Source organism: Sinocyclocheilus rhinocerous, unplaced genomic scaffold, assembly GCF_001515625.1.
Source record: "Sinocyclocheilus rhinocerous isolate Xijiao unplaced genomic scaffold, SAMN03320098_v1.1 scaffold984, whole genome shotgun sequence".
NCBI lineage: Eukaryota > Metazoa > Chordata > Actinopteri > Cypriniformes > Cyprinidae > Sinocyclocheilus > Sinocyclocheilus rhinocerous.
The window spans coordinates 529944-553528 of record NW_015643603.1 but is presented as its reverse complement, the minus strand read 5'-3'; the positions used below and the strand labels follow the sequence as shown (position 1 = coordinate 553528).

General features: G+C 36.9%; 1 protein-coding gene and 1 non-coding gene across 2 annotated transcripts; one reads left to right on the top strand and one right to left on the bottom strand.

Annotated features, from left to right (window-relative positions):
• Position 1: 1 nt before the first annotated feature.
• LOC107757503 (transportin-1) lies at positions 2 to 23550 on the top strand. Its single transcript, XM_016574990.1, has 20 exons — positions 2 to 324; positions 3103 to 3178; positions 4592 to 4698; positions 11916 to 12049; positions 12850 to 12931; positions 13118 to 13240; positions 13680 to 13798; positions 13960 to 14020; positions 14482 to 14653; positions 14769 to 14921; positions 15333 to 15558; positions 15680 to 15893; positions 18210 to 18297; positions 18400 to 18498; positions 18587 to 18682; positions 20974 to 21049; positions 22183 to 22282; positions 22368 to 22442; positions 22522 to 22648; positions 23164 to 23550. Exons 1-19 carry the CDS (start codon positions 220 to 222, stop codon positions 22627 to 22629), a joined length of 2214 nt encoding a protein of 737 aa, XP_016430476.1. The 5' UTR covers positions 2 to 219; the 3' UTR covers positions 22630 to 22648; positions 23164 to 23550.
• On the bottom strand, positions 1930 to 2002 carry trnak-cuu (transfer RNA lysine (anticodon CUU)). Its single transcript has one exon. It is a non-coding gene; the product is annotated as a tRNA-Lys (tRNA).
• Positions 23551 to 23585: the final 35 nt, after the last annotated feature.

Here is a 23585-nt window from a genome sequence, read left to right as displayed (position 1 = left end):
CATCTATGTAAGCTAGCCTAGCGTCACCTGCGACACACGCTCATTTTCACACGGCTCTATCCACAGCAAACTCTCGCAGAGGCGTTTTCCCCATCTTCCGCTCGATAACAACTTGAAGCTGAAGGTCAAGGTGGAGGCCGTTATTTGATGTGAAAGGGTGTATATCTGTACGCCTACAGAAAGAGAGAGAGAGAGAGAGGGAGGCTCCAGCCATACAAGATGGAGTGCCAGTGGAAACCTGACGAGCAGGGACTTCAGCAGATCTTACAGCTGCTCAAGGAATCACAGTCCCCCGACACATCCACGCAACGATCCGTCCAACAAGTATCCTTTACCTCACTGTTTAGACCGAGATCTGAAGGGGATGGCGGAGTTTCAGGAGGAGTTGGCCTGTGATTAACTCAAACCTTAGTATGTACTTGAGATCTGAAACACACGGGGTTTTTTTGCTGTTTGTTTATATTTCAGCTGTAGATTAGGTTGGTGTCTGTGTGGGTCATGCGGGGAGTGTTTAACTTAAAGAGATAGTTCACCCCAAAATGAACATCTGTCATTATTTACGCACGCACACGTTATTCCAAACCTGTAGGTCTTTGTTGTGTGGGACATAAATTAAGATATTTTGAGAAATGTCTCAGTCCGTACAATGGATGTTAATTGGTGTCAATGCTGTATTCATCAAAATATCCACTCGTGAAAGAACGTCATACAGGTTTGGAGCGACATGAGGGAGAGTAAATGATGACAGAATTTTCATTTTTGGGAGAACCATCCCTTTAAGCTTTAGAGCTGAGCGGGTCCAGCTGTTGTGTGTCAACTGCCTTCAGCAAACACACATCTCTGAAATTAGCCTATTTATAAACAATCATCTGATCTAATGAACGTTATGGTTGTGTACAAAACCTAGATTAGACGGCATTTCTTCGCATCGTAGGTGCGTTTGGAACACTTCAAATTGAAATGCTGTCTAGGTCGACGCTTGCAGTTTACGATTAGACGGACCTCCAGCTGCAGTGGCGCGAGTATTGTTATCACGGTGTTTCTGGCACATAATCAGATGCAGCTCAGACAAAGACATCTGACATTCGCGATGTTTCAGTCTTTATTCCACATAGGAGAGTCAGTGGGTGAACTGTGACGCCCCCTTAAACTAGCAAATTATGCATCGTTTTTGTCCATCATATACAGCAGCCTGTGACAGAAGGAGCAGATGATAAAATGCTATGCGTGTTTAAAACTTTTACAACGAGCTTTTACATGTTAATGTACATTTTCTAAATTTCAAGTAAAATGAATGTCAGAACAAATGTATAAGGTATATAAATAGTCTAAGTATCATCTATTTTGTTGAATTACCAGTAAATTATTTGCCTAAAGATTAGCTGGTTCTAAACCTGTTATAACTTTCTTTCTTATGTGGAACCTAAATGGAGATTTTATATATATATATATATATATGGAAGTCAGTGGTAACCAAAACTGTTTATATTACCTTTTGGTTTCTTTTGTATTTCACAAAATAAAGTAAGCCATAGGCTTTCCAGTTAAATCAAGTCTCAAAAATGAAATTCTGTCATCATTTACTCATCCTCATGTCCTTCCAAACCTGTATGACATACTCTTTCTTCTGTGGAAAATAAAAGAAGATATTTTGAAGAATTTTAGTGGTAAGCAAACAGTCTTGGTTACCTTTGACTTCCATTGTAAGGAAAAAAAAATGCAGAAACACTTATTTTATGTTCCACAGACAAATATACAGGTTCATAATCATGTGAGTAAGGGTGTGTAAATGATGACAGAATTTTCATTTTGGGTAAACAATCCCTTACATATTCTATATAGTTGTACCACCTTATGTTGTTTTGTCTGTATGTATTGTAATAAATGCTCTCAGAACAATGCCGCAAATGTAGTCTGCAATAAAGTATTCGCCCAACGTGGGGCTCGAACCGACGACCCTGAGATTAAGAGTCTCATGCTCTACCGACTGAGCTAGCCGGGTTTATACAACACAATTGTTGGGGTGTGTCACATGTAGGGTTTCCCCGACACGTCCCTCCGTCCAGCGACTTGACAGGCGCTAGGACCCGGCCGGTGCAGCACAGAGGCTTTTCGCTGTCGATGTGCGGTGATCCGGGACCAGACCGACCGAGTCCATCTATGTAAGCTAGCCTAGCGTCACCAACCCGACGAGCAGGGACTTCAGCAGATCTTACAGCTGCTCAAGGAATCACAGTCCCCCGACACATCCACGCAACGATCCGTCCAACAAGTATCCTTTACCTCACTGTTTAGACCGAGATCTGAAGGGGATGGCGGAGTTTCAGGAGGAGTTGGCCTGTGATTAACTCAAACCTTAGTATGTACTTGAGATCTGAAACACACGGGGTTTTTATGCTGTTTGTTTATATTTCAGCTGTAGATTAGGGTGGTGTCTGTGTGGGTCATGCGGGGAGTGTTTAACTTAGAGATAGTTCACCCCAAAATGAACATCGTCATTATTTACTCACGCACACGTTATTCCAAACCTGTAGGTCTTTGTTGTGTGGGACATAAATTAAGATATTTTGAGAAATCTTTTCTCTTTAAATGGTAGCTGTGGGGTCAGATTTGCGGGTTGAGATGTGCCAGTGGCTAATAAAAGTACTTAATAGCATCAAATCGTTCATTTACTCCTCAGTGACTCAACGTACCTCTTGCTTTTTTTGGGAGACCATAATTTTCTATGGCCCTGAGTTAGTTCTTCTGTGCACTTTCTACACCATTTTCTCACAAGCAGACTTACTGAATTATTATTATTATTTTTTTTTGTCATAGATTTTGGTTACAATATTGATGTTTGTGTTGTTTTTAGTTAATAGTGCATTTTCATATTTACTTTTCTGGATGTTAAATTATATTCACACATCATTTGCATATTATAACATTGGGCGTATAAGACCTTAATGGCTCATATATTCATGGGTTCATTGATGTAATCATCCAACTAAACATCAAGCGGTTTGTCGATTAAGTACCTGCGCAGATGCACATTTCCCCTGCTGTTTGCATTATCCTTTATCTCTGTGGTCTGTTTGCCTTTTCCTTAAATATGCACCACAGAAACTTGAGCAGCTCAATCAATACCCGGACTTCAACAACTACCTAATATTTGTGCTCACAAAGCTAAAGACAGAAGGTAAGATGTGGATGTTATCATTAATTGATTGTATTATATTTATAATGTTGATTTGAGATGTGACTTATTCAGATTTATCATGAATATGTGATTTGTTCATTAGTTATATCTGGAGGAATATGGGTCTCTTTAATTTGAAAACCTTAAGTGTGTGTGATAGCGTCAGTGCCTATAACCCTTTAATTTGAATGTAGACATACTGTGTGTTGGGAGGCAGTGCTAGTAGGTGCAGGAAATTGCCTGTTGCCGGTCTGCATTGTGGTTTGTTGCAGTTTGAGGTTTGCCATGACAGTTTGTGTAGTAGCCTATATTAAGAGTTAATCTTATATTCCAATTACTAGAAGAAATGGATCAGATATGAAGGGAGGGAGTGGAGTCAAGCAGAAGATGTTTAGTCTCAGTAGTGTTTTCTGAAGCCGTGCCTGTATAACTGCTGTGACTTCAGATCACTGGTAATCTGTCAAGTGCACTGGGAGCTTAGCTGCACTGACCTTTTGTATCTGTGTCCTCTGTCAAGCCCCAGGTCACAGAACAGGTTTAGAAACAACACTAGTTCATCTGCCAGTGTTTCTCTCTCTTTTTCCCTTAATTAGCCTGAGGCCCATTTAAAAACAGAAGGTTCTTTATTAAGCAACCACCAAACCAGTTCAGAGCTCAACAATAAGGATTTTTCCCCCCGGTGTGGGCTGTAGATTTATTTATTTTAAACAAAAAAAATTTTGACTTTTTTTTTTTCAAGCAACATATACTTATGTGTCAAAATATTTGACCAGCTGATGTTAGTATAATATAATATAATAATAGATAATTTCAGGGCTCAACAGTAAGATTTTTTAAAAATGAATTTTTTAGGTGTTGGCTGCAGTTTTATTTATTTATTTTCAAAGCATTTATATTATGAGGGTGAGTATGGACCGACAAAGCATTTACTGTGTGACTCTGAGCTCCCAGCTATTGCCATCATGACAAACAATATTATGCCTTTGGGGGCTGTGTCTGGCTTTGTGTTGTTGCTTTCAATGTAAGATCATTTATTGACTCTTATGTCCGAGAATACACAGTGTGCCTAAATTAGCCTTCTGTGATTGTGATTAGACTGTTATGAGGAATGCAGTGCTGTGTTTCTATGGTTACCCATCATCGACAGCATAAAATATCATTCCTCCTCTTTTTGTTTATTTGGTTTAAAAAATGTAGGTTTTTTTTGTAGTCTTTTATGAGTATTTTCCCACACAGTGATTAATATAGTGAAAAACTGAGTATAATTTGTCCACATATTATAATGTTTTGTTATCAGATTTGCATAACAGCTTGGTTTTTGTGTAGATGTTTGCTTCTGGCAGTTGGTTATGTGAACTGCAGTATAGGCTGGTCTGAATGGTGCATTATTGTGCATATGTTTGTGTTCCTCAGGTATTCTGATCACGACTATAGCCTCTAAAGGGGAGTTACAGAACTGGCCGGAGCTTCTACCTAAACTTTGTTTACTTCTGGACTCAGAGGACTATAATACTTGTGAAGTAAGACACACAAACACACACTTTGTGATGGCCTTTCTCTCCTCTCTCATGTTTCTTCTCTTCAATCTCACGTAATCTCATGTTTCTCTCTCTCTTTGTCCTTCTAAGTGGAGCTGTAAGTTGATGGATGTTGCTGACTCATTGTCTAAAACTGTAGTGTAGTTCAAGGCGTCCTCATCTAAAGCCTCAGCCTTATAATTGAGGTTTGCTGATCTATGTGTATTACAACATACCTTCACAGGGAAGTTTCTCTGCTTGGCTTCATGATGTAAAATTAATTTACGTTATCAGGGCATGCTCATCAAACTCTTCTGCAGGGTTCTATATATCTATCGTTGATTTATTTGTTTTGTTATTGCTCTGGATGTTTGGTTTTAACGTTTTGTTGAAAAAAATCATACCTTTTGTAATATCTTAATTCAGATGATCTTATAATCAACAAAGTTTTGGTTTGTAAAGTATATAAATGCTGCTCTTTTTGATTTGGGGGCTGTGTCTGGCTTTGTGTTGTTGCTTTCAATGTAAGATCATTTATTGACTCTTATGTCCGAGAATACACAGTGTGCCTAAATTAGCCTTCTGTGATTGTGATTAGACTGTTATGAGGAATGCAGTGCTGTGTTTCTATGGTTACCCATCATCGACAGCATAAAATATCATTCCTCCTCTTTTTGTTTATTTGGTTTAAAAAATGTAGGTTTTTTTTGTAGTCTTTTATGAGTATTTTCCCACACAGTGATTAATATAGTGAAAAACTGAGTATAATTTGTCCACATATTATAATGTTTTGTTATCAGATTTGCATAACAGCTTGGTTTTTGTGTAGATGTTTGCTTCTGGCAGTTGGTTATGTGAACTGCAGTATAGGCTGGTCTGAATGGTGCATTATTGTGCATATGTTTGTGTTCCTCAGGTATTCTGATCACGACTATAGCCTCTAAAGGGGAGTTACAGAACTGGCCGGAGCTTCTACCTAAACTTTGTTTACTTCTGGACTCAGAGGACTATAATACTTGTGAAGTAAGACACACAAACACACACTTTGTGATGGCCTTTCTCTCCTCTCTCATGTTTCTTCTCTTCAATCTCACGTAATCTCATGTTTCTCTCTCTCTTTGTCCTTCTAAGTGGAGCTGTAAGTTGATGGATGTTGCTGACTCATTGTCTAAAACTGTAGTGTAGTTCAAGGCGTCCTCATCTAAAGCCTCAGCCTTATAATTGAGGTTTGCTGATCTATGTGTATTACAACATACCTTCACAGGGAGGTTTCTCTGCTTGGCTTCATGATGTAAAATTAATTTACGTTATCAGGGCATGCTCATCAAACTCTTCTGCAGGGTTCTATATATCTATCGTTGATTTATTTGTTTTGTTATTGCTCTGGATGTTTGGTTTTAACGTTTTGTTGAAAAAAATCATACCTTTTGTAATATCTTAATTCAGATGATCTTATAATCAACAAAGTTTTGGTTTGTAAAGTATATAAATGCTGCTCTTTTTGAACTTCTATTCATCAAAGAATTCTGAAAACTGTATCAATGTTTTCACAAAACTATTTAGCAGCACCAACTGTTTTCAGAACTGATAATAATAAGATTGATTTATTTTTTATTTTATTTTATTTTTTTAATCGGATTATCAGAATGATTTCTGAAGGATCACGTGACACTGAAAACTGGTGTTATCTGTCACTATTGGTATTGGTGCATTTATGCCATGTCAGAATTACTGTAACTGAGCTTGCTATAAAGTAATTACAAGTTCTGTGAGCACCTGAATGCTTTATACAAGTTACAGCTCTCTGATTTGCTTTGAGTTGTCCTGTTAATTAGGTAATAATATTGATAATTCTGACATAGTGTAAATAATTTAATAATAATGAATAATAATACAAAACAAAAATTTATGCATTTAGCAGACGCTTTTATCCAAAGCGACTTACAGTGCATTCAGGCTATACATTTTTTACCAGTATGTGTAAATGTGAATGCATTATATGTCCTATATTTAGCACTGCTAGAATCCTGTATTGAACAGGCAGAAGCCACAACCGGATCAATCAGTTTTATAAATTTGGGATAACAATATATGCATCATTCAGTCTAGTAATGTGGGCAAAGCCAACAAGTCCTTAAAATAGCCATTCAATTCCAGAGTTCTATATAGTCACTATAGACTGTCCAGCACTAGTATATTAAAAGTGTCTATCTTTGAACTATTATGTGTGTACTTTAAAATGCTTAAGCTGAAATGAAGAAAACGCTGACCACTTTAAGCGCCCATGAGTTTAAGAAATGTGCTATTTAAAAACATTATTATTCTTAATATTGTTATTATTTTACATATGTACATAAAAAGAGGAAAAGCTGGAAAAACGCAAAGGTGTTTACTGTTCAAACACATTACTGTTCAAAAGTTGGGGTCAGTAAATATTTTTTAAAGAAATGAATACTTTCATACAGCAAGTATTAATTACTTTGATCAAAAGTGACAGTAAGGACTTGTTACAAAAAAATGTATTTCAAATAAATGCTGTTCTTTTGAACCTTCTATTCTTCGGGGAATCCTGAAAAAATATACCATTTTAATTTGTTATAACATTTCACAATATTACTGTTTTTACATTATTTTGAATTAAATAAATGCAGTCTTGGTGAGCATAAGAAACCTCTTTCAATAACAAAAAAAAAAAGCATTTTATTTTTACTAAATTTGTTTTCCCCCACTATTGGTTGGGCAGTTTTACCTAGATTTTACCTCATTGCTGTATTACAAATACGTTTTCTTGTTTTTGATGTGTCATTACATGCACGTTACATTTCTTGGGGTGTGTGTGGAATGTCACACCCTCTGCCTGTAATAATTGGCAAGTCCTCACACAGCATGTGTTCTTCACTACGTAGAATATACGTCTATAATTAGTAGTGTGTATGCGCCTGAAAAATGCAGTTACATCAAAGTTACTTATGAGGAAACTCTCACACACCCACACTATCTTCAAACGGCATGCTGAGGAAGAGAACTGTAAGCCAGTCCTCTACTGCAATGAATGTTCACCTCTAGAATGTTTCAACCGTTTGAAGCATGCCGAATGCCAGGCCAGAGACATTTGGGACTTTAAGCAACAGCTGCGAATGGAACGCTATGGTGACCGGAAGTAAGCAGTTACACCGCCATAGCCGAGAACATAAAAATCACTAAGCAACCGCAAACAAGATGGCACAGCGCGGCATTCAGTCATTTATTGAAGTATTATGAAGTTTTATGAGGAGAATGTTTAGGCAATACTTCCATTGCTCGCTTCACAACATCTCTAGCAGTGGTGTATAAAGTACCTGAAAGCCATACTCAAGTAAAAGTACAGATATCTTACCAGAAAATGACTTTTTTTGAAGTTGAAGTCACCGTTTAGAATATTACTAACTTGAGTAAAAGTCTTAAAGTATGTGATATTTATTGTACGAAAAGTATTTTTAAAAATCTTAAACATACTTAAGTATTGAAAGTACAAGTACAAGTAAAAGGCAAAATGGAAAAGAAGCAAATAAATATATATAAAAAATGTTCATACACTGCTTGAGTACCAAGATTGTGTTCAGTTTTAACTTCTTTCTTCCATTTTGTATTTTTTGGTAAGAATAAGAAGCACTTCATCCGGTACTTAGTGTCTTTCATTCCAACATAAGAAAACATTTCTGGAATCTGCATCTGAAATAGCATTTAGATGTATTTACACAGTTTATGTATCTCAGAGGGGACATGAATGCATTTAAACTGCTGTGTGGGTGTAAAAAGGAGAAAGCATCCATCCACTGCTGTGATCCTCTGGTTTGGTTGTGGCATGCCATGTGGGTCCTCATATTGCTATATGAAGTCTAAAGCAGTTGAGAGACATTTCCAGAATGTCGGGGATGACTTTATTTAGCTTGGGCATGAAGTGGTTTTGCTTTCTGTAATGGGTTTAATGTACAGGGATGACATATGTTATCTTGTTTATGGCTAAGATGCTCCTGACCTTTGAATCATAGTTTATTGGCTGAAAGTGGCCACAGCCCACACTGGCCGTTATATGAGCAAACTGATGTGGAAATGCATATGAAGGTGAACTGGATGATGACATCACTGAAAAATAACTCTTTGTTATTGTCTTCTTGCATTATTGACAAACTATTTTCCTGTTTAACACTGTAAAGCTGCTTTAACACAATCAGTATTGTATAAAGCGCTATACTGTATAAATAAATGTGACTTGACTTGACTTGGCTAGTAATTACTAATGCGCCAAAGGCCATTTATTGTTTGTTGTGAATATTTAATTATATCCAAGACATTGTATTTGCATATGTATATAGTAGGACTGTCAGATTGGCTGAAAAACTAAATTCGAATTTTGTACTTAAATATTATCAAAATTCGAATTCTATTCAAATGTAAAATGCATAATTTCAGTTAGGGTGAAGAAAAGCGTTTGGCTTCTCTTCTGAGGCCACAAGAGGAAAATATTACTAATGCACGTTTATTCAAAGCATAAGATAACATGACTATCTGTGAAAAAAAGTGCATAATGTTTATAAACCAATTATAATTAAGTTGCTTAAACAACTATAAACAAAACAGCATCATGTATCATGTATGCATAGTTTAATACAAAGGGCGGAAAACCAATCATACAGTTTACATTTAAAAACATGAGATGCAGTGGGATGGGGGAAAAAACCCACCATAAAGTCTTGAGACATGTTTTTTTCAAAGTTAAACTTGCATTAATTTTACATGGCTTTTAAAACATGCGGCAACTTTGTGCGAGATGCGAGTGCAACAGTAATAGATGTCCCTCTAGAAAATGCATTATATGTATAAATAATTTTTTTAATTTTTTTTATTATTAATGCATGTATTTTACATGACATTTTTAAAATTCCTTATGCAAAGTATGTGTTTTTATTTTATTTATTTTTTTATTTTGGGGTTTTTAATTGTAATAGTGCTTCCAAGGAAGCATGTTAAAATTCCTCATACTACAAATATTATATTAATAATATTACTATTTTATTACTAAGTTTCTTTGTTTGTTTGTTTGTTTATTGATTTATTGCATTATACTTAAACATTATTTTTGGGAAATGTGACCTGGACATGTGACCTGGTATTTGTGAGACTCATACATATATATACAGATCTGCTATTGACAATTTTATAGCATTCACTCACAGTATTTTGTGTAATGTTTTCATATAATATATAAGTAACTGTAATAAATTAAAATACAAATAATTGTCCAATCTCTTATCCTGCAGGGACTCATTTGAGAGTCCGGTGATAGATGTCGCTCTACTAAAAAATGCAAAAAGTGTGCGTTCTGTGTGAACGGCTTGGTTTCAGTTTTGACGTAAACAAGATCTTCTCCGCATTGATGTTCTCTTTTCCCGCAATATTTGTAATTAACAACACAGAAGCGCCGCATTTAGTGGCTTCAACTGGATAAGCTATGAAAATCATTAAAATGCAATGACACTTACATCGTCATCGCATTTCATGTGCCACTGATAAGGCTGCCTGACGCACACCTAAAATTCAAATGCACCGTTTTTGCATTAGAATGTGGATTTTTATTCGAAATTCGAATTTCTTTTGACAGCCCTAGTATATAGATATAGATACATACTGTATATATTTATATAAATATTTATAGATGTAAAGACTTTGTGTTTTGACCTTGAGGGGCTGGTGGCTTCCTCTGTTGTTTTCTCTAAGCTCTCTAGCTCAAAATATGCCATCTCCAACCAAGTGGAAGCTGACAGTGGAGACAGTTGCCATAGCGACAGCCGAGCCAGACAGCTCGTTGCCACGGCACCATTTGTGCTCGTGACCTGATTAGATTCCTTACAGGTGGAATGTCTGTGAGATCAGGAGGATGGTTGATGTTGTTGGGTGGGTCCCTCTGCTGCAAGGTCTGGCTTTGGTATTGTTCTACATCAGATTTGTTTTTGAGTGTTGCAGTTAAACATTACATTTTGCATGGCACCTAGCTTTTTCTGCTACAGAAGAAGTGATATCGCCAACTATAGAGCACTGAGAGTACTAGGCCTATATCTTGTGCATTTTGTCCTTACTCACCCAAACTTGTCAATAAGGCTACTTTACGTAATTGTGAGTTCCTTAGCAAGTAGTTGTGAATCACAGGTGTGAGATGAGGACATGACTGCAGCCAGCAATGGACCGAAACCAGCACATCCAGTTTTGAATTTTACTTAACATTATTTTATTTATCCGTTATACTGAAGATACCTTTTTGAAGGATATTGTTTTTTTTTTTGTTTTGTTTTAGAAGATAAACGTGATTGAAAATCAGATACTCTAAGACTTTTACTCAAGTTGTTTTGGAATTGGTAACTTGTAACTTGTAATGGAGTCATTTTTGCTGTAAGGTATCTGTACTTTTACTCAAGTATGGTTTTCAGGTACTCTTTACACCTCTTATTTCCTAACTGGTACTTTATCCTTGGTGCTCTATATAGTTAATGTATACAGTGTATGGTTAATAATAATACTGTAATAGTAATAGTACTAGTAGTTTCCATATTAACTATTATTGTCTGTGTATTATGTAATGAGCCTATGAACCTGTTTAGTATGCACATAGCCAGACCTGTAGTGTCTTCTGAACAGACTACTTACCAAGAACCCACGTTACTTCCATGAAGATTTCAGTTATTACCCTAAACATTTATTTCCTGTTTCTGTTAAGGTGTGGTTTAAATGTCAAGTTGCATCCTTGTACATTGATGTTTTCTTTACCCTTTACTGTACAGTTACTTAAATATTATCATGTCATTTCTGCTCCCCCTACAGAATTTCTCATGTTCTGCTTTACATTTTCGCTTAAATTAACCTACAGCTGTTTTTGGCTGTCTGCATTGTATTAAATCTGCATGTCACCTACAATGTACACTCCATGAGTCAGCTGTGAGCTTGAGGCAACAGCAAAAGTATTCTACTTTATTTTCAGCAGCACTGACTGCACTTCAAGGCAAAAATAGAAATGGAGTGTCTGTCAACTGAAGGCCTCAGTGTTACCGTGTGACAGTGACAACTGGTTAGGTCAGTTTGATTGATTTTGATGGAAGTGTTCTAGATCAAAGATTTGAGGTTGTTCAGTGAGAAGGGGAAATATGTATGATTTGTCTGTTACATTCCTGCTGTGTTTGTCTTTTCAGGGGGCTTTTGGAGCCCTGCAAAAGATCTGTGAGGACTCTGCTGAGATCCTGGACAGTGACATGCTGGACCGCCCACTCAACGTGATGATCCCCAAGTTCCTGCAGTTCTTCAAGCACAATAGCCCCAAAATCAGGTGAGATAAGCCTGTTTTCCCTAATGGAGCACAAATGTTTGAAACTGCGAGCCGAGATGTTAATTCATTTAAAAAAAAATTTTTTTTTTTTTATTATTATTTTTATTTTAATTGTTTAATTAATTCATTTAGACAGGGACTGTCATTATATCAGATTTTCTTTTTGTGCGTTTTACCTTTTTTTTGGCCAATGAATCACACTGAAAAAAAGTGTAGGAGGTGCAGAGAGAGTTAGTAACCATAACTACACAAAAGTGTTCAAAAAGAACTCACTATTGATCAGACTGGACAGGGGGTAATAGTGGAACACAATGAGTGTGATTTTGCAATCGGGAACCCCCCCCCCCCACAGAATGGGATTTTGAGGGGGCCCCATAGCAAATTCAGTGCACAGGGCCCAGAATTCCTAGGGGACACCCTGTCTTTTTAAAAATTCCATAAAACTACCAACACTGCGTCTTGTTTTCGTCAGTTATCTCTTCTCTTCCAACGTGATTTTGTGTGGCAGTAGTAGATGCGCACTGCGTCGTCGTCTTTTTCCATTTTAGGATGAGTGGCAACCAGCATTAAGATGCAATAACACCAGCTACTGTGTTTGCCTGCCAATCAGATCCATCCATCCAGTTACTAGTGCTAGACTATTTACAATATTATTGTATGTGTAGTAACACTATGCCGATATTTAATTTTTTAAATATCATCGTTATCGTCAATACCAGTCACACTAATTTAAACTACTACTTGCTGTGCATTTGTTCAGGCTTGTTTGATATATGTACTGTGCTTGTTGTCTGTTGTAGGTCTCATGCCATTGCCTGTGTCAACCAGTTCATCATCAGCAGAACACAGGCCCTGATGCTGCACATAGATCCTTTCATTGAGGTACCACCTACAAAACCAGCCACCTTAATTGGACATGTTCACCCAAAAATTATAATTCTGTTATGATTTACTTACCCTATTATTCCAGATCCCAGAATTGTGATGCCAGTTTTGAGGAAGTTGTCATTGTTTAGTTCTAAGAAATGAACATGTTTTTATATGTATGTGTGTGTCTTTGTGGCACAGAACCTGTTTGCACTGTCAGGTGACGAGGAGCCCGAAGTGAGGAAGAATGTGTGCAGAGCTTTAGTCATGCTTTTGGAAGTCAGATTAGACCGTCTCCTTCCTCACATGCACAACATCATCGAGGTTAGATCACACCTTCTTCAACCCCTCATTAAAACCTAATATAGCTAAACTCTATTACATGATTGCTGAAAGTGACCTTGACCTTGAATTATCTACTGTCTTGTATAACTTAGTAAATGTTGTTGTTTTTTTTTGTTTTGTTTTGATAAATTTGGTCAGAAAATCACACAGAGGCAAAGTAAAGGAACAGCAGCCTCTTGTGGACTTTCTTTAACTAGTTTGGTAAAAGTAGAATCAATGAGCCTTATTCATGAAACACAAAATTAAAAATTCATTTCTGTGTAGTTCTTACATAAGTGTTATGGTACATTCTGTGGATTTTTTTTTTTTTTTGGTAAAAATTACTTTTTGAACAGTTTACACAAAAATATGATCTGTTCATGTTTCATGAATAAGGCCCAATGTGTTAATACTCACAAGCCCTTTTTCTATTTTTCAGTACATGTTGCAGAGGACACAAGATCAGGATGAAAATGTCACTCTGGAGGCCTGTGAATTCTGGCTCACACTCGCTGAGCAGCCTGTGTGTAAGGAGGTTCTGTGTGGACACCTGCCCAAGTGAGCATGCACAAACACACAGTGTCCTTTTGATAAAAAAGAAAAAACATCAACTCATGTAGATGCATTCAATTATAATACAGTTCTGCAACAGGGTAAAGCTGCTTATTTGATGTAAATTATCAGGATCAGTCATCAGAGTTTTTTCTTTTTTGTCACAGATTGATACCAGTTCTTGTGAATGGAATGAAATACTCTGAGATTGACATAATCCTGTTGAAGGTCAGTTTCTCTCTCTGGTTCTAAAGCTTCATTTTTGAGTATCAACTGATCGACACTTTTTCATATGCCGTCCTAAACATAAAAGAGTAAAACACCTGTGATTTGCCATTGAGTTCATACACACAGCAAACCTGTGATTTGGTTACGATGCTCAGCCGCATTAAAAAAAAAAAAAACCCACATTGCCAATTTGTTTACATGTGATTTGTTTACATTTGTCATATACAAATTAATAGCATTTTATTTTCTACATCTTAGCCTGTCTTTTAGAAACTGAGTTATAAAGTACATATTTAGCTAAATAAATACAGAAAGCATTTTATTAAGAATACATTGGTATTTTATATTTATTTTGAAAGCATGTAATTACATATTAGTGCTTTTAAAAAGATGGCAGATTGTAAGCTTGTCAAAAAAAAAAAAAATTTAATAAATAAAAATTATGAATAATTGATTTCCAGGGTGACGTTGAGGAGGACGAAGCAATCCCAGACAACGAGCAGGACATTCGCCCAAGGTTCCATCGCTCACGCACTGTGGCCCAACAACACGAGGGGGGAGACTCCATTGAGGAAGAGGACGATGATGAAGATGATCTGGATGATGATGAAACCATCTCAGATTGGAACTTGAGTAAGAAACGGTGCACTTTAAAATGGACACGGACTCAGCCAAGTCCTGGTCTTCTTAAAATGGACGTACATTGAGACATTGCTTTTGTCTGCATTATTTTTTCTGGTGTGTGTAGGGAAATGTTCTGCAGCTGCACTAGATGTCCTGGCGAATGTTTTCAGAGATGATTTGCTGTTGCATATTCTTCCTTTACTGAAAGAACTACTGTTCCATCCAGAGTGGCTTATTAAAGAGTCGGGCATACTTGTACTGGGAGCCATTGCTGAAGGTATTCCAAAATTTCCTATTCATTCTTTAATTCACTCATTGCATAAGCATTAGAATTTAAAAAGGGAAACATGGACATACCTACACTATGTTCAGAAGTTTGCAGTCGGTAAGATTTTTCTTCTTAGTGTCTTATGTTTACCAAGGCTGGATTTACTTTTGATCATAAATACATAGATACAGTAATATTTTTAAATGTCTCTGTGTGATTTTCTGACCAAATTTATGAAAAAATAAAAAAAACATTTACTAAGTTATACAAGACAGTAGATAATTCAAGGTCAAGGTCACTTTCAGCAATCATGTAATAGAGTTTAGCTATATTAGGTTTTAATGAGGGGTTGAAGAAGGTGTGATCTAACCTCGATGATGTTGTGCATGTGAGGACAAGAATTTTCTTTATTTGCTTTAGGCTGTATGCAGGGGATGATCCCTTACTTGCCAGAGTTGATTCCTCATCTGGTACAGTGTCTGTCTGATAAGAAGGCACTGGTTCGATCCATCACTTGCTGGACTCTGAGCCGCTACGCACACTGGGTTGTTAGCCAGCCCCCCGATATCTACCTCAAACCGCTCATGACTGAACTACTCAAACGGATACTTGACAGCAACAAGCGTGTCCAAGAGGCCGCCTGCAGGTGAGCATGAATCGCAGTATTGTGTTGCTTGAAGCATGCGTGCATGCATGTCATCTTGTTTAAGGCTTTTTAGCTTTCCTTCAACTCTTTTAATCCCTGACTTTCAATTTTCCTCCCACAGTGCCTTTGCTACCCTTGAAGAGGAGGCTTGCACTGAGCTGGTGCCGTACCTTTCTTTTATTTTGGACACGTTGGTCTTTGCTTTCAGTAAATACCAGCACAAGAACCTTCTCATCCTCTATGACGCCATTGGGACTCTGGCTGACTCTGTGGGCCACCATCTCAACAAACCAGTAATTGCACAATCAAATACACAGAAATACTTTGTGTATCAGGCACATATTCCATAGAGTAGAGGTAGAATGTTACATGCAAACACAATTGCCATGTTGCCTAGTGCTTTTGCAGCAGCATTCTAAATGATATTAAACCTCATGGAATCTCACAATGTTTACCGTAAAGATAAAAAATAGCTCTCTCTCTCACACACAAATACAGGTTGTATCCGTGGGCCCTGTTTAAAAATAGCACAAATAAATAAAGTTCAGGTACAGAAACCAAATAATCAAATGTAAAATAGCATTGCACAGTCTTCACTGTATAAATTAAATATAGATTAAATCTTGTTAAAACTACAGAAGTAATTCAGTCAAGAGCAGTGAGTGATTTATCTCTCAGTTTTTTCTTGTATTAACACAAGGACACTGACAGCAGCTAATAAATTAAGTGCGATCACTTTAAGATACAATGCATGGATCCAATATAATGATACACGTCCGATTAGTTTCTCAACTGTTTACGTTCACTTTAGACACTTTAGAGTTTTTCGAGGATACTCGCCAAGATGGGTATTTCAACATAATTTTGCATGTATTTTGCCCATTCATGCACAAGAAAACACAATACTCAATACGGAGTTCACAGGCTGTGAGACGTGGCTCTTTGTGTGTGCGCTGTGCGCACAGAACATGGCTCGCGGGTGCTGAATTAAGCTCTTTTGCATCTTTTTGTGCTCGAATGTTAAAAATGGCTAGGTGTATTTGTTCGTTCATGCTCAAGAAGATGCGAAAGAGAACTCAATTCGGTGTTTGCAGCTCTCTGTGTGCGCACTGAACACAGCACGGAAGTACTCAGTTGAGTTATTTCGTGTCTTCTTGTGCTTGAATGCTTTAAAATCTCTTAAATGTTTAAATTTGCAAGGCTTAAAAACACGTGCAAATGATAAGCTTTCGTGACGATGTGCAGCAGTGGCCCGTAAACTGTCCTGAGAACCTTTCATGCTGACTCGGGCAGTCGGTAGAAATATCAGATTTTTCAATACACTATTATCGTGGCCACAAAAAGTAGTTAACCAGAAAAATGACACTTAATGTCTTAAAGGTTGCCAACCCGTTTAATAGTATTCTATACAGTGATAAATGCTATGTCGATTAGCAATACCTTATAAATACTTTACCTTGTATATTAAAATAAGATGGCTTGAAAAACAAGACAAACCACATACTGTTGCAATCCTGTGTTGACTGTCTTCATGTTTAATCAGATAAAAAATTTCTTCTGCATTTTACTCATCTACAGCAATAGCTGGATGCCTACAGGGATTTCCTGGAACGTCATAAGTTCTATTACTCCTATGAATCTTGCTTGTGGACTTTCTGTGCGAGGGCGCCCTCCGGCGTCGAGTATGAATGAAACAAATTACATGTGAGAGTTAGAGTTAATTAATGGCGCTGGCTCTGGGTTATTATGTGTCATATTGTCCTATGTGTATTATTCATTTTTAAATATGGCCAATACCGGCATATTGCGACACCCCTAATTAATACGATAACGATATTTTATTCTTTAAATATGACGATTATCGTCAATACCGGTGTATTGCGACACCCCTAGACCTTTCTCCCCACTAGCGACAGCCCTCAACACATGTATGACTACTGTATGTATTCCTTTGATGGCAAACTGAATTTTCAGCAGCCATTACTCCAGTCTTTAGTGTCACATGATCCTTCAGAAATCACTCTAAATTTGCTGCTCAAGAAACATTTATTATTATAATCATTGTTGAAAACACTTTGGATCTAAACCATTGTATGTTTGTGTCAACGTGAGTGCCACAGTGTGTACTAGCGGCAGCTGTTTGCCACTTTATCTAGGTAACGACTGAGCTATAGAAGACAACATCATCTCTGTATAATGTATTTGTCTCTCTGAATTTACCATCTAATCTTTACATACACAGAATGACATTTGCATTTGCCTGCTGCAGATGAATTGCAAGAGATGCAAATAATGCATTTGTGTGGACGTGCAGCTATGAGAAATCTAATGCAGGGTGTCCGCGGGTCCTTAAAAAGTCTTAAAATGTCTTAATGGAATATTGTCTGCTGACATGAAAAGTTCACTGTATATCATAGTAATAAATACCATTTATTACAGCATTGATATTTTGTTTTCTTTTTAATTTATACACATTAAATATTACATATATGTATGTAATAAAATGTGTATTTCCATTACAGGTTTAGGTCTTAAATTTCAAATAAGGTGGTATTAAAAAGGTCTTAAAAAGTCTTAAATTTAACTTGTTCAAGTCTGCAGAAACCCTGTAATGTGACAATGGTAATCTTTTGATGGTTGTATTTTCTCAGGATAAAATGCCAGAGGTTCGGCAGAGTTCTTTTGCTCTGTTGGGAGATCTGACCAAAGCCTGCTTCCAGCATGTCAAACCTTGCATTGGTATGGAGTTATTATTCACTGACACTTTCTCAGTTTGATCCATCTCTGTTTACCTTCAGGCACTTAAACTTTGATTTGTTTGTGCTAATCTCTCCTCTCTAGCTAACTTCATGCCTATCTTAGGCACAAACCTGAACCCAGAATTGATATCAGTCTGCAACAATGCAACATGGGCCATTGGAGAAATATCCATTCAAATGGGTGAGAGTTTCATCATCATCTTCGTTTATTAATTTCTCTAATTTCATCATACCTTCAAGGTTAACATGCTAGTTTTCTCTCTGCTCAGGTTCTGAGATGCAGCCGTATGTCCCGATGGTTTTACAGCAGCTTGTGGAGATCATAAACAGACCCAACACACCCAAGACACTGCTGGAGAATACAGGTACCATCTGAGGGGTACTAGACCAGGCTGACCCCTCACAAGAGGTTTCCACCCTCTCCTTTTCCCAAACTCTCCTAGTCCCCATTCCGCAGTGCTTATTAATCTCCATTCAAACTCCAGGAAGTGGACCTTACAAGGTTTGATAAAGGTTTTAGGATACTTGATGTGAAAATCTCTACCAGTGCGCACAGTATTCTGGGTAACAGGGTAGTGAATAAGAATAGGAGCAATTTTTTCTATATACAAAGTCAGCTGAGTTCCCTCAGCATATCCTGTCTTCAAATATGAATAGAACAGACCTTGTAACAGTTCAGCCATGGTACTGACTGAAGTGGATTAATAGAACAGTGAGTTCCATGTTAGCGAGTAGATCACCGTAATGAGGTTACAAGCATCAGTCAGTGAGATATTACAAACAAAAATTACAAACAACGATGAATGTAAATCAACCTTGAGAGGAGTTTTAAGACCTGCTGTCTAAGATTTGAACCTTAAATAGTCATTTTTTCCCATTTATTTCAGAGAAAACGTCTAATCTCAGATCTAAATCTGTTTTGTGGTGTTTAGATGAATGTATAGCACCTGTACCTCGCAAATTATTTCCCAGTTGCACTCCACTCTGATTGGACTGCTCGAATTGAAACTCTAGCCTGAGCCGTAATGGCTGCTGAGATTGATGTTTATTTTTCTTAAATGAGGGTGAAGACATACTCCCACATAAACGAGGGTACTTGTAGATGTGTTCCTGTTTGTCGATTTATTTCTGTTGTTTTAGTTACTTTTATTTTTCAATGTGAATGCATATCTGCCAATAGATGTTGAATGTTGTTTAGTTAAGGACGGCTAACGTTTGATGCAGGATTGCTGATATCTTGATTATTCATGTTGCAAAGACTTTTACAAAGTCCTTTTAAAAATTAGAAGCAAGCGTGTGGCATAGACAAATCCATACTGATCATTTTTAGACAGTTTTAAGTGCAAGTCTATTAACACACTACTGTTCAAAAGATTGGGTTGAGTAAGATTTTTTTTTTTAAGAAGGAAATTAATACTTTTATTCAGCAAGAATGTATTAAATTGATCAAAATTAACAGTAAATACTTTTTTCTATCTTTTAAACCCAAGAATGTAAAAATGTATCACGTTTCCACAAAAATATTAAGCACCAAAACAGTTTTCAACATTGACCAAATCAGCATATTGATCAGCATAAGGATCATGTGACACTGAAGACTGGAGTAATGGCTGCTGAAAATTCAGCCTTGCCATCACAGGAATAAATTACAGTATAAAATGGAAAACTGTCTTTTTAATTTCTAATAATATTTAACAATATTACTGTTTTTTTTTTTTACTGTATTTTTGATCAAATAAAGCATAAGAGACTTCTTTCAAAAACATTGAAATATCTTACAGACCCCAAACATTTGAATGGTAGTGTATGTCTTCTTTATGGTGCAGGTTTTACATCAATGTTACAATGTTGAGTTTATGTTCAATTTGTGAGTATTTGATCATCTATTTAATTACTAATTAATATAATAATGGTGAACAGTGCTTAACTGCGTTTCAGATTCTTTGAATCAGCCCATCCTGCACTGAACTGCGTTCTCTAATGAGCCAATCATCTGCTTTCTGCATGTCTCATTGGACTGTTCATAAATGCCTGTCTTTAATGAGAATGTTGCATAGTTTTGTGTCTCTTAAACTTAGGTCTCCTTCCTCTGTGCCTCTTAAGATCCCGGTGGAATCTAGTCCTCTCCATGTAGTTCGCTTGGCGTAATATGCATTTCTTAAAGAAACAAAAGAGACAGAAAGAAAGACAAGACTTTTCTGTTCTACTGAAGAAATTTTTGTGAGTTTAAGGGAGAAAATCTTAGAAAATCTGTTTTCTGTAGTCTTCAATCTGTAATACAGGGATTTGGGGGAAAAGAATCACATACAAATCACCTACAGATGTTACATGAATTTGGCAGACACTTGAAACAAAACATGAACGTTTCTCTGTAACTCTGAGCTGAAGAGAAGCCGTGTTTTCTAAGACTCCTCCCTTAAACGAGATCTATGTTTTCTTAGTGTCATATTTTACATTTGACCCTGTAGTCTGGGGCTGTGAAGAGCACTAGTGAAATCTTGTGTTTATTCTCATACACAGATTCTGTCGAGTTCTGTTTCTGAGTTGTCTGTCTGTCTGTTTGTTTGTTTGTTTCTTTTTGTTTTCTCCTCCCCCCTCATTCGCTCATGTCTTGGTTGGCGTTTGGTGCTGTATAACCGTGATTGCGTTACCTTAGCAATAACAATTGGTCGTCTTGGTTACGTTTGTCCTCAAGAGGTGGCACCCATGCTACAGCAGTTTATAAGACCCTGGTGTGTATTATTCAATCTTTTATTTCATTCATTCCCTCTTTCTGTCTATCTTCTGGCTTTTCTCCCTACGGTTCTCTCTCTCTTTCTTTCTCTCACTCGCTCAATCTCTCTCCAAACCTTGTCCCAGTGTTCTTGAAAAGGCTCCTGCTTTTCTTCACGCCTTGTGCTAGTATAGAAACGGCCAGGATTTTGTAAATGCAGCATAAATTTCACCAGCATAATATTTATATTTTCTTGTGAAAGCGACTGAGCAAGAAGACATGGTAGGAGGCCTATTCAAGACATTTGAGGGAAGGTATCCCTATCTTTCTCTCTACCTTTCTCTCTGTTCTGTATGATTCAGTCTAAATCATTGCCAACCATGTGACTAACCCTGTCCCTCTAGGTCTTGTCGTTTAATTTGCCTCAGTAGCACCTTCATGTATTCTCAATTGATTTATTTCAGTTTTCACTTCTGTTTTCGTCTTTTATTGTCGCTATCTAACTACTAATTGAGTGCATGGGGTAATATCAAATGCTTGCTGGTTTTAGGAAACGGAAGCGCTAGTTAAATGGATAAAAAGAAGAGAAATGGAAAAGCTTCTTTAAAAAGCATTTCTCCTCCCCATTAGATGCAGAGTCTTTTAGCTGCATGATTCTATCCCAGATTGCTTGCCCCCAAATTTGCACTAGTTTAATGCTATAAGCTGACAGAATACATGGTGCTATATGGACATTGTATTTGTCTTATAAAGAATACATCTAGGTAGGTTGTTTTACTGCAAAAAGCAGCTAAAGATCTTTATAAACATTCATAATTACAAAAGGAGGTAGATGCATATGATTAAGAACCAATAATAGTAACGATAAAAAAAAAAAGATATTAGTATGGGATTGTCAGGAAATATTGCAACAAACTAAACTTCAGGTAAAACAAAAAAACAACTTTTTGGTTTCAACAAGAGAATGTTTTATTTATAAAGAAGATAAAAATTTGGTTTTCTCAATTGACCAGTCTCTGTGATTTAAAACGTTTGCTAGTCCCAAGGTGCTCTGAGGTGGTAGTCAATGATATTGTGTTGAGTATGTGTTAATCCACATGCACACTAACCGTACAGGCTTGTTATTTGAAAACTGGTTCTTCCCTTCACTAGGTGCACCTCTCTGCGCAATATAAGAGACAATGAAGAGAAAGACTCTGCGTTCAGAGGAATCTGCACCATGATCACGGTCAACCCTGGTGGTGTGGTGCAGGTACAGCACATTATTCTGACTGATGTCTCTCTGAGTGCTTTGATAATTGAAAATGATCCTCTTTGTTTTCTTTACCACTTTATAGGACTTCATATTTTTCTGTGACGCTGTTGCATCCTGGATGAACCCAAAAGACGATCTTCGAGAAATGTTCTATAAGGTAGAGCGCTGTGAGATGGGAAAACCTTCAAGATGATTATGGATGCATGCCTCATACTTAAGTGTGTGTTCCCTGTTAGATCTTGCATGGGTTTAAGAACCAGGTTGGAGATGAGAATTGGATACACTTTTCTGACCAGTTTCCCCTTCCACTCAAAGAGAGACTTGCAGCCTTCTATGGGGTGTAGATGTTACCTGATTGAAGAGGTACATTTCCATGAGATTTTCTAAGCAGTTTCTTTGCCATGAAGTATATATTCATGCTTGCTAAATTTGAGTGTATATTTTCTATACTCAAATTTAGCAAGCATTCATCATAACAGTAGTTAAAAGTGTATTATATAAAAGAAAATGTCTTATAACTAGGCCACTGTGCACAGTAACATGCAATATATATATATATATATATATATATATAAACACTATTATTCAGAGGTTTTTGGCCTGTAATTACTAATTAACATGAACAAACTTTTACAGTATTGGCTAATAGTTGGCTAATGTTATAATAGTAACAGTAGTAATAGTTTTTTTGTTGTATAAATTAACATTGTTAATTTGTTCGTTCATGTTCATTAATAATGCATTATCTAATGAACAATTTATAAACGAACATTAAAATGAACCTTGATTGATCATTATTGTAATATGTTATCTATTTACTAATGATACTGTACATGTAAAATGATTCTAATCTGATCTCTTTCTCTCTTGTTCTGCAGCTTATTCACTATGGGAGAGGATGGGAACCTCTGATACCCAGGGCATATTTTGCCCTTTTCCTGGGGGGAAGGGTGATCTAGCAGGGGTAGGAGCCATACGGCCCACTGGACCCCTGTAGACAGGGTGGGAGGGAAGTGTTAGCTGAGGCACTAGTCGACGACACCTTGCCAAGCCAAACCTAATATAGGGAGGAAAGCTTTTTCATCATGTCATAACAATCAGCCATGAGGGCAAAAACAAAATACATAGTTAGCGTTCATTCACCAGGGGACTTAATGTAATGGGACATCCAGTGGTTAAAAAAAAACAAAAAAACAGTGAAACGAAGATATGTGTAAACTCCGTAGGAAAGTGCCTGGAGACAAGCTCTGAAGCTTCTAAAAAAACAGGTTTTGTTTATTTTCTGGACTGTATCATTTAG